The following is a 14,969-nucleotide window of genomic DNA, read 5'->3' as shown; positions in this document are numbered from 1 at the left end:
TGATAGTAACCAACATGAAGTAGTCCCACTAAAGCAAAACAATGTGACTGTGTTTTTTCTTATTCATCATATATTGTGTCACACATTATCAGTACCAGAATAAATTAATTACTACTTGGAAACTAGGGGGCCAATAAATGCTACACAGTCTGTTAATGATGTGTTGTTAATTTTATCCTTGTGTTTTACAGATACTCCTTTTTCCCACTAGTGGTCATGTGTAATATTAAGACTTGATAGAAAGATGAGTGTTGACCCCTAAGTGCTTTTTAAAGAATTTCACGATGACAACATGCTTCTATATTTTCCTGTGAGCTGATGTTATCCTCCCAGCTTTAGGGTTCATGGCTAATTTGGACTTGAAAAGTGCTGGGTGCACGCCACTTATCTGTCTACAGGTACATTTTTACAGCTGAGCAGAGAGCCAACATCAGGGGACTTCCACAACCTGCCATGTTACCATAAAAGATCATAGCTATTATTCAATACACATTTTGTCAGAAGGCTAACAGGTCTCAGATATGAACATAATTTCCAGCTAGGAGAGAAATAATTAAAATATCTCCATTTCTTAAGTAATCCCACCTTTTTCATAAACATCTTTTTGTCTGTAGGAAAAAGCTATGGCCATCAGCCAAGTTGTTGAATGAAGGCTGTATAAAAGTATTATGCCTTTAGTATTAACTACTGAAGCATACAATTTTAAAACTCAGTATAAAAAAATGAACTTTAAAACTAAATATCTTAGGCTGGAAAATACATCTTGTCCAGTTCAGAAAGAATGATAGATATTAACATCTGGGTGCTTAATGTTTCTTTCAGTGATGCTTCCTTTTGATTGATATATTTGCTAGAAAAGAAGCTTTTACAGAAGATATATTCATTTCTTGAATCTCAGTCCCTCAGATCGTGGGCGCTTCCTCTTGGAAATTAAGCTATTCTTGGTCCAGAAACAACTACAGCACAAAAAAATGCACACAGAAGACAGGAAGTGTGTGTGTGTGTGTGTTTTATCTTCTCCTAGCAGGGCCACCTCAGTGAATGAGGCAGAACACAACACAAACTAGAACTCTGAGTCAGACACCAACCCAGACTGCGACTCTGACTCCAGCTTCCTGAGCATGAATAAACTGATTGCTCTGTAATAAAGCTATTCTTTTATTAAGATATTTTACTGGTTTAGGGCCAACTGTCTTAAAAATATAATTCTCTCATTAGGTGAACAGAAGTCGCAGTAGCAGGAAATAAAAAGTTTTATGCAGATTTTTATAAGGAAAATGTCTTGGCAATAACTACCAGGAACATTACTTTTAAATTTGATTTTGAAGCATTATTTATACAAAACTAGCAAAAGAACTCTGCAGAAAAATAATATAACATGTAGAAAATATGCTCAAAAGAAAAATAGTATTAAATAGAATAGAACTTTATAATATGCCTGGTTCACACAACATACACAATTCAATCTGACCAGTGGAACACCTACACTTTGGGCAAATGTAGGATACGTCAACATCCACATTCCTGTGTATTTTGTGTGATTGACAGTGTGAAATCATGCTACAAACCACTTGCCTGTTAGATAATATTTTTAACCCTCCTCAGAGCTAAGATTGTATCGTATCTGTGTAGAAAACAGACTTTCCTGGCACAGCTACAGACCACCAATATCCCCATTTCAATGAAGGAAAAAACCAAACAACCAAACCACCAAAAAAAGAGAGATGGCTTACAGTGAGATAAAAATATAGCCTCCTATAAGTAGTTTCAGGATTAGCAGTAATACTAGGATTAAAATTATTTAGTTGTACAAAGCATTTGCTGCCCCAACCACCTCAGCCTGCTTTGTATTTTCATTACAGTTTTCTGTACCTTAACAGAAGTTTGAAGTGTTACATACCTATATATTTCAGGCAGTAAAATATATTCCACTATGGTACACTCAATTTTCAACACTCTGGAATAATCAGACACCCCAACTGGAGATGTTTTTCAAAATTATGTCATATTATTTTTTCACATAATTGTTTTGCTTCTTTTTGAATTTTTTAAAAAATAAATTTGGTACTAAAGCTAGCACATTTAAATTACAAATACTTACTCTAAAATTTAATATGCAATATCTGCTTAATTTAATTTTTCCTTTATCTGTATTGAGGTCTTTGGCTGACTAATGAAAAGAACTACTATTTGGCTATCTGAGTAATAACATATGCTATGGCTCTTTCAACTCCATTAAACATATATACTAATAGTCCTATTAGTATATTTATTTCAATTTATTTAAATTTACATCTGTCCTGCAGTTTATAAAATAAATATCAAATAGAGCTGTAATGAAAAGATGTCTTCTGAGAAAAGTTGTTCTTTAAAAATACATAACTTCCTTTTAGCTGACTTTGGAAAAAAGCTTCTATACATCTTCAACTAATAGAAGCTATAAAAAAAACCTTTTGTAATATTGGAACCAGTTGAGAAACCACAAGTATTCAAATGCAGGAAATCATGATTTTATAACATTTTAATGTGATCTACTCTTGGGAAACAAAGTTAACCAAGCCCTATTTCTGTACAGGAAATATTCCACTGTACAGTTGTAATACATTGTGGTGAGGGGTACAGCTGCAATTTTTTCACCTGTGATGCCCCACTGGTATTGTGGCTTACTGAATTGCATCAAGATTGCCTTCCTGTCCGGAAAGCCCTCTAAGTACAAACACGACTCTAAGCCCAGGTTTTATTTTCCCCTGGTATCAGAATATGGTAATTTAAGAGCCCTGAGAAATGCTTTTTAACCTTTTAGAAGAAATATGTAGCATTCTTTTATTAGGAACTACGTTCTTTGCCTTTTTAAAACAACATATGACCAACTTATCAATTTATCAGGCTAGCAGGTTCAGAGCAAATGCAGGTGTGTGGAGTAATGTAATCTGTCACAGATACTGGCTTTTTCATTATGGAAAAGTTACTCTAAACACACTAACAACTTCTTTTAAAGAAAGCACAGAATAGTGCTGGGCTAAAACGGAGATTTCTGCAGAACTTTAAACAGGAAAATCATGTATTGTTGAGTGTCAAACTTTTCTACTAATTGTCATTTACCTTGTGACTGAGTTTATGTGAACTATCACTTGCCTTTTGCACAGCAAAAGTAACAATATTTCTTTAATTATGAGCTCCTAATGTATTGTTTCAGGCATCGAGAAACAGAAGTATACAGATTGGAGACCTTATGTTAGGGACTCACCTACTTCTTTCAACACCCTTTATTGTCTCTTTCTGATACAGGAACTATCTTCCACATTTCATTGAAGGTTTTTAATTTTCTAGGCTTCAGTATTTATTAATAATACAAGCATTATGACGTTGAAATGTAGTCACCTCTGACCATTGAGGTTAGCAGTCTATTAACACAAAATGCACCTTACAATTTTCAGTGTATGAGCTATTTTGACCACACGTTCTCACCACAGTAAAGCCTGACCCCAAAGAGAAGCACCACAAAGTCACCGTACAGCCGGAAGGACTTGGGTTTGCAAAGTTTCATAAATCAGAGTCACAGACTCTGAAGAGTACAGAACACAGGGAGAGTGTAAATCTGTCATTAAGATAATCTGATGGTTTCGTCAGTCCTCTGGCACCCGGTAGAATTTTCACTGGCTCAGTAACCCCTAAGGGTAAATTTCACTGTGATGCACGGGCAAATTATGCACAACTTCCATTAACATTCCCAACAAGTTACGCTTAACTCCCTGCAGACTGCACAGGGAAACTCTAGGACAAACGATACAGTCTCATCTTGATGCAGGGAACACTAAGATCACACAGCAAAATAATTAAGATTATACACACACAAACCAGTAACAAAATAGTAAAGTCTGAGATAATCCTACTCTCAGGCAAGGAAGTTCACAAATAATATTTAAAGCTGGAATTCCCTAAGAGAACAGGCTCTGTTTCAACATCTGCTTAAGACTCCAACTTCTTTAGTCCCTACTTCCTTCCTTGCAAGAAAATGAAGACAGTACCTATAATTAATAGCCAGAGTCTTAACTTTGGAAAACGTGCAAAACTCAGATCAGAAAATTTGCTCGCCTGCGAAGTCAAGCTACAAGAAAACCTACAGGCCTCTTACACAGAGCAGCTGTTTATGTGATGACCTGCACCCATTTTTGTGTACTCATGCACAAACAGAAACACTGCATCCACTGCTGAGAAAGAGGTTCCCTACATTAGAATAAATGGCATTTTTTACGTTTCTAGTTTATGATCAGGTATGTTCAATAATAATTGCTTCTTTTCAAGTTTCTTGTAACTCTTCACCAAGTAGAGCAATAATAAAATCACTGTATAGAATCTTTATACAGTAGTGGTATGACTAATACAGTAATTTTGAATAACATCCAAAGGTAGAATTAACATGAAATGTAAGCTTTAAAAAGCAGACAAAACACCAAATTTGCCTTCTGAGCAATTCACAACAGCCAGACAAATTATTTCTTCATCCATCTAAAAAGTCCCATTGTTTGAAGACAGTACTGAACTGCGTGGCAGTAGATTCAATAACTTGGAAACCAACAGGTTTATCAAGAAGCATGGTTGAACTTTACAGCTTATATTGTAACACCATGAACTTAAATCACTAACCTGTCACGCACAAATCATCTGGATTTCCAAAATAGTTGTTGCTTAGGGAATATAAGAAATAAATCAAAATTTTGTGGTTTCCCAGAAAGCACTTTTCCCAGACTCTCAAATGCCCAGCTGAATATTTTAGCCCCAACAGGGAATGAAAAGTAAAAGGGAAGCAGAGCCAGCCAAAAATGAGGTATTCTCTGTTAAAAGGAAAAATGAATGTCTTTGACATTGATCATAATTCTTTTCCTGTTGACTGTCATGTCAAATCCTTCCTGGAATAATGACTTACAGTAGGTCTAATGTCAATCATTCTTAAGCTCATGCTTCCTTAAGCCACTGTTTGAACAGCCACAAGGTGTTAGAATATGACTATTTATTGGATGACAGTGTTGAAAAAACCGAATTCCAGACTAGCAAGTTTGCAAATGCTTTATTTAAATAGCACATGCATGTAAGGCAATGTAACAGACAAATTTTTGAATCCCTGCCCTTTGAAGTTGGAGATATTTTATGTTCTCCTAAAAAAGATTTCATCACCTTTGGAAATGCTCTGTGTGAATTTTACCACAGTGGTTTTATTTACGTAGTCTTTCCTTATTAAATCCCAGTTAAGCCCTTGCAACCTCAGAACTATACTCACAGCCCTAAAATATTCTTCAGTAGACCTTGAGATTTGGTTAATTTAATCACCACTTTTCTAACCTGTGCTCTGTATCTTAGGACACTATATAAAGAAGAAAGGCCAAAGAAGGAGACCTCAGCATGCATTCATCGTTTCATCAGCTGTTATAATGCTGACTACACGTGCGTGCAATAGGAATCCTGGCAGGTACACAAGGGAAACATCCTCAAATACAAAAACCTGTCAGGGTTATAGTTCAGCAGATATTTTATTTTAACTTCATATGGAGAAATGAGCAAATGCTGTAGTTTATCTTTCTTTTGTTTAACAGCTTACATCTCCCACTGGATGACAATCCAGGAGAAAGTATTTTAAGTCTGTGTTAGTGATGCATCTTAACTAAATCAGATAACTCAGAATTTGGAACACTACACATTGTACGATTACTTTGATTAGATAAATCTGTTTTTCTCCTGCTTTTAAATCCATGCCACTTGGGTAAATGCTCTTGTGACAAGACATACCTTTTGTCTGAGATATGAGGCAGTGCCAGCAACATCCCTCACTGGAAAGATAACTCTACAATGGAATGACAATAAATGAGAATTTCTGTAAAAGGTTCACTAGATAAAAACAGGCCTCCAGCTGTACAGGAGATAATTTGTGTGTCCTGTTCACCTGTCTGTACAGAAAAGCAGAGGATTTCCCTGATGGCATATGAACTGTTTCCTACCTTGGTGAGACCCGCCCAATCTTTACTCGCTCCCCTGCCAACCTAAACCCGTCAACCTTGTTCTTGGTAAAGATAAATGATATAAAAACATAAACCAGATTACAACAGAAAAGTATAACAACATCACAGGCAAAGATAAACATAAATCTGAGATTCTTAAGACTGCAGGAAGACACAGGAAGACTTTTGGGGAAACTAGACACAGTGCAACTACAGTTCTAAGCCGCAGAGCACAAATATTCACAGAACTTTCTTTGAGGTTAAATATCTGAATGTAGCTAGCTTCATATTGTATCTGCACAATGTGAAAGTCACTACTGAATCAGTAACAGATTTTTCTCTGCTTTTTTATTGCTTTCCCTCTTTTTAATTTTAAAAATATCACAGAAATGAAGATGACTTGTCCTTTCTCAGATGTGGACCTGACAGATCCAAGTAACTGTACAAGCAGTTAAATTTAGCATCACACAACAGCTCTGAAATACAGGTTTTTGTTATGATGTAGAATATATTCTTCAATTATTCTTTATGTTCTGGGACACTGGAATTATTTGCATAATAATAAACTATTGTCTGAAAGCAGAAATTACTCTTACTCCTATCATCCAAATGTCATATTTTCAAGGCAACCAAAACAATCAGAATGGAGGAAATTGCCACAAATTCTATTTCAACTGGCCTAGTAGAAATATCAAGCCAATGCCCTCATTATTTAGGAGATGAAGAGAGAGACTATGAAGCCCTTACTCTGCAATTGAGACTGTCCAGCTCATTCTTGTTCCTAAAGATGCTCATGTATCTTGTATGATTCTGATATCTCTGCAGGAGACATTTCAACATACATTCTAAACCAAAATCTGCTGGAAAGCTATTATCAGGCTTCAAAGTTCTGGGTGAAAGACATTTCATGGTCAGATTTCATAGGAATGAGAATCATCACTGTCCACAGATTCCAACTCCAACTGCCACACCACAAGACCATCACAGAGCAATTAGAAGACCTTTGCCCCATAATGATGAGCTGGTTGCCTTAAAGAATATAGTTCAATGTTCAACTGGGAAATTGTGGCAGGCCTTAAGTCTTCACATGTGATTACTCACTGAGACAAATTTATAAACACCTGCACAGTTTTTGTTACAGAAACTATCTGCACATGAGAGTGACCTAAATGTAGCAGTAACTAAATTTTTGGAGCAAGACCAGTAGATTTTTTTTTCTCTCTGATTTTGTGTACATAAACAAAAGACATACATGTATTTCTTTAAGCACAGAACAAAATAGGCTTTTGAAGTTGCTCATCTTTAACCACAAGACTTCCTCTTACCAGCAGTCTACTTGAATTATTTAAGTTTCATCTGTTATAATGGAAAAAGTCTCAGAAAGCATCCATTTTTTTGGCTTACCAATATATCAATCTTCAGTATTTTAAAAATAATGGAATTGCTACTTCATCTTGCTTTTTACCTTTTGAAAAATTTTTGTGAAAATTTTCCGGGTTTGGACTTCGCTCTAGTCCTGAGGAGGGCATGTTTCTCATGTCAATACCATTCTTTACCTTTGAAAGGTGTTTCCTCAAATACTAACTATCTGAAAGAATGGTAAATCACACAGAGCCAAAGGACATTTACAACATAAGAAAATGAGTCAATAAGGGCTTAAAGATTATATAGAGTTTGCCATGTCTGTTAAACAGGGAAAACAACAAATTAAGGTACTTCCACCTGCTCAAAGAAATATAATCCTGCTGCAATTTCTTGCCATCGGATCTAGGATTCTCACTTCCTTCAAACTATTAGATCCAAGGTCTATTTCAACCTGCTAAAGAAATGCCAGGTGGTATACCATGGCAGAGACATAAGTTCTTCCCGTTCCCCCCCCACAGATAAAAGCAACAATGTTTGGACTGTAAAAACAAAGTATTACAAACTTGACCTGTGAAACTGCTTCCCTTTGCAACAACACAAGGTAAAGCACAAGAAAACAGCTCTTGGGGCAATTCAGAAATAGCAGCAAGGCAGGGTTCAACAGAAACAATATAGCTCATATCAACTCTTATATAACCTGAAGCTGTTCTCTATCCTTTGGCTGTACCAGATAACACGCACCTTCAATATTTAGAAAAATTCTCCTTATGGTGAAGCTTTTGCAAGTTCCAGGAATTTGAATAATAGCTATAAAAACAGAGAGTTCTAAAACGTACCCATGATTAAAACGTTATGCTAAAAGTTTAACAAAGACCGAAAACTAGATGAAATGTCACAGCAACTTACTCAGAAAGAAAGAACATGCAACTGGAAAACTTCAAGGAAAAAAACCCTCAAAAATTCAAGACAAACTGCAGAAGGGCACCTTTGACTGTATCTTTGTGAAGCAGAGGATTAAGGGAGACTGGTAACACAGCTGGGAACATTATGGGTCCTCCTTGCATTTGAACACATCCACAATCCTGGGAAAGCTTTTAAAGTATATTTTAATATAGCTTAGTATCATTATTGCTTTTAAATTTAGATCATTTTTTCAAAAAAGCTGAAGTCTTTGGATTACAGATGTTTCTCTAATGTTTTATTTCAAGAGTGGAATAAAATAAATACTGTTTTATCTTTTTTCTCTTTGTATTTAATGAATTTTCCGTATGCACTAAATCCAAATCCCCATTATATTAATTAACATGTATCCACACAGGGAAAAAGTGGAGCTGATGAAAGGCCTCATGATTAACTTAAATTAAAATCTGAAGTTCGATATGAGTATTTTGTAAATGCACTTTACCTAAAGAAATCAAAAGTTTTCCCTGCATTACTTATTCCACCCACATACCTCTGTTAGATTAATTAAAAAAAAAAAAGCACACTGCCCATGTTTAAAATGGTTCATCAGGTGTATGGCCATTTCTGGAAAATGTGATAAATCACCACCTTGAGCCAGGCAACAATTACTACCATAATTAATGGCCTACAACCAAAGCGTGGATCTTCTTGTAGGCATTTCTGCACATCATGTGCCCAAAGCAGAACCTGTAACTAGATGTCCTCTAATTTGGCTGATATCTTTATATTTTCTCTGGTGGTAGAAATCTGAAGAATGACACAAACACCAGCAGAGGCTGGCAGAACCTGTCCCCTGGTAGGTGGGTGCTTCTCACTCTCTGAGGCAACCATGGTGGGCTGGATCTTCTCTTCTCTAGACCGTTGTACGGAAGCACAAAGCAGAAGCTGTGTGCTACTAAAAGTCCAGCTGTGTCCACTTGAAGAAGAGCTGATATTCTCCTTGGACAGGGTCATATTGTTCCACAAGCACATACATAATGGTTCATGATGCCTGTTATCTATAATGGGAGTGTAATGTAATGAAATCAAAACCTTGGTGTGCTATGCTCCAAAAATACCAGCCTGAAAGGAGGCAAAATGCTGGCTTTCATAGCGACTTAATAGGTCATCAAGACAGCCTACAATAACACAATTTTGATCTTTTATTCAAACCTCATGCCAAGTGGAGCTGATTTTTTTCCATTTAATTTTAATTTTCATGTAACTGAAAGGAGCTGACATTTGGCTGTCTAGAGGGCAAAGAAATTGGCAGGACACTTACATGATCTCACCAACAGTATGCGCACGGTAATAACATTAAATCATTTATCTGAGGAAGATTATCCTACTTATTCATAACTCAAAGCATATTGGTGAATAATTCAATTTTAAAAGCAATTTTTAACATCACAGCAATAATGAAATATAATTCAACAGTTTTGAACAAATAGGAAGAACTGGGAAATATTTATTTCCCTTGACTCACAACACTATTCTGATTAACAAACAGACTCAAATTAGAAAAAAATGACAGGTCCAATTTGTAATATAAAAGGGAAACAGAGATTACCAGAATTAAAATTGAGTTAAAATCAAAATATGTATGCAAGGAATAAGTGAATTTAAAAAGAATTACACTAGACAGGAGAAAATGTAATGACCCAACTGCATACATTAGAAAGCAAAATTCCAACACATTAAGGATCAGTGTAATTTTGAGGTATAGTCTCTTTTTGGGGCATGGAGACTGCAGCACTCAGCCTTCCTTCAAAGAGACGTTCCATGATATCCCACTGTCAAACTGCACCATCCACTTCAACCCTCTCAATGAAAAATGAGTGAAAACAGACCCTTTCCCCCTGCCCTGTGGATCTTACTAGGAGCAGTGCAGCCATCTGCCACCACAGAAACAGGAGAGAAGAGCCAGATTGGAGCTTTTACTTCAATGATTCCACTAGATCTTGGAAATTTCAGAGCAGGTCTTTCCTCACGTGTTTCAGTTTCAAACCAAATGAAGTCTTTATGCAAAGACTGATGGATGAAACCATAAAAAGAAAGAATAAAAACTGTATGCTCACAAACTAAACCTGATAAACTTGGCTATAGCTTATTATGCAACATAAAAACTGCAGAGGTAAGTGGGTAAAAGGTTTATACAAGTAGTTTTGAAACTAAAGATATGCTCAAGCTGTGCAATGTACCACATATTGGTTTTATAGAGCTCCTGACATTTGCTTTGCGCTCGTTTTTAATAAATCTGAGTTAGAAAACTTTCACTTTACAGCAGTAACATTTTCATTTGTTACTGAAAGTAGAAAACTCATTACCCACCTGAAGAACATCTCCAAGGTCAGCAGTGCTAATATCTGGGTCTTCAGTGGTATTAAAAGGAACAGGGTTAATTTTTACAAGAGTGAGCACTCTAGGTTCTGGATATCTCCACAGCATCATTCCTGGACTATCCTCAGTTTCATTGTAAAACACAACTTCATAGGCATTGGGCAGCTTTTGTGCTTCTGTCAAATGAAAGAAAGCTATAATCTGTTATGCAATTTCTAGAAAGAAACATGCTGGTTTATGAAACCAAAGTGATTAAAAAGAAATCCCTTGGGATCAAAAGGAGAGAAAATAAAAAAGCAATTTTCCTGACTTTTGAAACATTACAGCTTAATGGAAAGAAATAAAAAAAGTCTTTTAAAGTATTTTTTTTAATTCTAGCAGATGTCTTTTCAACTGCTTTTCCAAAAAATATAAAGTTATTCATTGTAAGAGGCAAGTAATGTCTAATAGGTTACTATTATTTTTACTTTATAATCTAGAAAAAAAGGAAGAAAAAAAGAGAGCCAAAATTATAACCTTCTTACCTGCATCTTGTATATACTGGAAGAGGCCTGTTCTCAGATCATCTGAGGTATGCTCAGGTTTTGAGGCTGGACTCCTTTCTGCAGAAAAACACTTTGGGTGTGTACGTTCAGCTATCAGCGTCTCTACACTGCCCTTTTTACTCAGGTACTGCCACAGAAGCTCCTGGAGAAGAACTAAACAATTCAAATGCTCTTGACCCCAGAAAACCTTTAAAATGAAAAAAAGGAGACAGAAAAGATGAAAAAATTCCATACAAATATTCAGCCATTTTTGAAGGGAAAAACACCTCCCCAAAACAACAGGAACTTCATATGGCTTTGAGTCTGCTCTACTTACATCTTAATTGCTTGCAAGCATTCTTAATTTTAAAATAAAGGACAGAAGCAACAAAATATCCTTACAAAACCATTTTTCAAATGTATTCTTTTCATTATCTGAAGGAAAACATTAATTCCTACCATTTAACAATTACTAGTGATGCTGCCTGGAAGACTACAGATCCTGAATGTAATATTCAAGAACAGTACATAATGCTAGGACTGGTCACAGGTTCCTCAGTTTAAGACATGACAAAAACCCCTTAAAGATACAAAGTTCAAACTCTTCAAAGAGCTTGTTGCTCCAAAACTGGAACTCTGGAATACATTTAAAATTAAGTGACACAGCAAAGAATGTGAGGCAAAAGATATATGAAAGATCATCTTACGCACAAAATTTAAGCACAAAATGTAAAGTCCAGAAGATTCACACACTTAGCAGCAAAATAAAAGGCAAGAAGGCATTCCCTTCTCCCAGCTTGGACAAGCATCGCTGCTTTTTTCAAATCAAGCTCCTGTTTGAGAGAATTACATGAATGGGAGCAAGTACTTTAGATTTCATATGCAGAAGCAGGCCTTGAAGCAACATGGAAGACAAAGAAGCAATTAGCAACACAGAAATTAGATGAGGAACCAGTGTGGGATGAAATCAAAATGCCCAGACAGTAACTTAAAAGTCATGGTAAGGTTGTGAGTAAAGTAAACAAGGCAGGTATGCACATAAAGAGTAGTGCAAACTTTTCAATGGGGGAATACCAAATTTCAAATGTGAAAAAAATCAAAAGATGCCTTAAGGGAGCATAGTTGCCAAGAAGGCAGGTTTTTTTCTTGCCCTGCATCTGCAAGTAAGCCCACAGAATACACCAAGACCCTTTTGAAACACAGCCACAGCCAGTCCTGAGCCAAACACTCCCAGGCTAGGCAGGTATCCCCTGAATTTTGTGCATCTCCACTATGGTTTCTGGAGTACCTCTGGTCTGGGGGTCCCACACCTACTCTAGCACCACCTCAAAGGAGCTCTCTGTCACCTTAAGCCAATCCCAAGGGCCCCAGTTCCCCACTGACAGAGGAGGGATGAACATTTTTCTCCATCTCACACTTACAATCATTTCATTTGTAGGCAGCTGGGAACTCCAGGTCATGGAACTCCTACTACAATATTCAGAGATGAGGAAGTGATTTTACATAAGCTCTCAAGGTTCTGATGCAATACAAATTAACAGTGATAGGTGAGGTCATGTTTAGAGCTGGTAAAATCATTAGCCATAAATAAATTAATTTGAAACAGAACTGCTAATGATTTTGTCAGCATTCTCAAATCTATTCTGCCAGACCAAACGCTTAATTATCTTCTGCAAAAGCTAATTGTCCCTAATTATACTCTAATAATAAATGGCTTTCTGAGAATTATAGATTTTTTTTTTTTTGGTACTTCTCAAACCCCAAAATTTTGGAAAAAAAATAAGCATTTTATTATCAATACATTTAGGTAGTCAGCCAAGTACCTGTGAAAAACAAATAAAAAAGGAGCAAAGAAAGAAACTGACTTTATTTATTCATTAAGATAAACGGTTTTCTAAATTTGTATTATCTGATTAACCCTATTTCCAGTGCTGTGGTCCGAAGACCTTCTAATGCCAATTCTGGGAAAAAACTTACTGACACAATTAAATGTCAAAATTTCCTTTTTGTGTTTTATATACTTGATTTATGCATTTATTTAAAAACATTTGGTATGTACAGATACTATAATAAAAATAATTAAAACAAGACATATCTTAAAGCCCACTTGTTTAAGTCCCACAGAATCTATTTTTCATTTCAAGAACTCCCAAGCTTCCTGGACTGATTTCAAGTTGTGGGCACTTCCAAAAAGGAGAGGATAGCACGGAAAACTGAGTATTAATTGTTGCAAACAACAGTTTGCAATTAACCCCCTGAGAAATTTGTGTAAGTTTAAAAAGATAGGATATGTACTTCTTAGGGCTACCCCTAGGCATTACAGACACGTAGATCATGGACAGACAAACACACACCCATCAGAACAGGACCCTAGATATTAAGTTTTAGTAATTTGATCCATTAGTTTTAAGGAACACACACATACAGCTAAAATGCAGGGTTTAAGCAGTATTTTTTTAAAAAAATAAATCAACCTCAAAACACAGTACACAATTTTTTAATCAACAGTTTACATGAAAGAGTAGATACTTATTTTGTAAGGTAAAATAAAAACCACCCAAATGAAACATGCAAAAATCCCCAGCCTAGTGACCGGTTGTAGGATGCTAAAGCTTTAATGAAATTTATTTTTGAAAAGTCAATCATCCAAAGCCAGTCCAGCTCAACAGCACAACCATAAGCATCTTATACAGACCTGCAGCAGTCCTCCTCTCAAATCAATGTAGATTTTTGGAACAGATTGCTCTGGGCCAGGATCACCACTGTGCTTACACCACTTGGCTTCCACGTTAATAGAGCAGCAAAAAGGGCCAATCAGAGATTTTGCTCTTTCTTTGAGACTTGTTTTAAGTAAGAAATCTTTTATGTCAAGGACTAAAGATGATCCATGGATTCCTAAAAGGAGAGAGAGAAATTTAATCCCACTGGCAGTCATTCTCCAAACATTTTTGTGCTTATTTCCTGAATTCACTTCACCATGAGCCTGAGGATCTCTGCCCACAAGCCATTACTCACACAAGTAGTCCCACTGACTTTCATGGAAATATGTGTGTGGACAATCACTCTCATCTCCAAGGAAGGCCATCACAGCTGGGCAATGAGATTTGTAATTTTTTTAATTTCCTGTTTTTTTACTTAGCTTGCTCTTCTCACACGATCAACCAGGCTTTATACCATGCTGCTGTAATAGAGCAGGTATGTCTCATCCACATTCCTTACCAAGAGCCATTTGCCAAAACATGACTTTTTGCATTCTGAGTATTTTAAGGTTTATGAGAAGAGACATTTTTCATTAAACTAGGAAATTTTTAAAAAAAATTCTATTAAGAACAAGAACAGCTGCTTCATTTGATTATATTTCAAACTGATAGGAAACAGAGATTTTGAACAGTTCTCTCTGCTTTTGTTCAGGTTAATTACTATAACATAGCACCTTGCTAGACTTAGGAGTACTTAGCAGGAGAAGAAGGGTACTGTTGAATTCAAATAATTCAAAACAAATGCTTATCTCAAAATACATAATGCACATTTCCTGAGAAAAGAGTTTAATGATAAGGGCAGATTACATTTATGACAGAACATACTCTCATTAAAGACAAACATTTTGAGGATAGAAACATCATCTCGAAATATCCCAGCTCTTGCAAATTTAACTTACTGCAAATCACTGTTTAATAAAATAAATCATGCCTAATATCTCTATTTCTTTTGTATATTTACATGGAAAGTACTACATCTGAGGTTGGCTTAACTTTTATCTCCGTTGGTGCTAATACTTGGACTCAACATCCTGAATGTTGGATGT

At 36.0% G+C, this 14,969-nt stretch overlaps 1 protein-coding gene across 7 annotated transcripts in view; it reads right to left on the bottom strand.

The window, feature by feature from the left end:
- VPS13B (vacuolar protein sorting 13 homolog B) overlaps nucleotides 1-14,969 on the bottom strand; it is a 429,942-nt gene that overhangs the window by 68,597 nt on the left and 346,376 nt on the right. For all 7 annotated transcript variants that reach the window (XM_041413097.1, XM_041413101.1, XM_041413100.1 and 4 more), the window contains 3 exons: nucleotides 13,860-14,059; nucleotides 11,165-11,372; nucleotides 10,632-10,816 (listed from right to left, as the gene is read on the bottom strand). In XM_041413097.1, the coding sequence (XP_041269031.1) occupies nucleotides 10,632-10,816; nucleotides 11,165-11,372; nucleotides 13,860-14,059 (593 nt within the window). The remainder of the gene's footprint in view (nucleotides 1-10,631; nucleotides 10,817-11,164; nucleotides 11,373-13,859; nucleotides 14,060-14,969) is intronic.

The sequence above is a fragment of the Onychostruthus taczanowskii genome, unplaced genomic scaffold (genome assembly GCF_017590055.1).
Source record: "Onychostruthus taczanowskii isolate IOZ18803 unplaced genomic scaffold, ASM1759005v1 scaffold4, whole genome shotgun sequence".
NCBI classification, from domain to species: Eukaryota; Metazoa; Chordata; class Aves; order Passeriformes; family Passeridae; genus Onychostruthus; species Onychostruthus taczanowskii.
The sequence above is the reverse complement of the archived record's forward strand: the minus strand, read 5'-3'. Positions and strand labels throughout refer to the sequence as shown.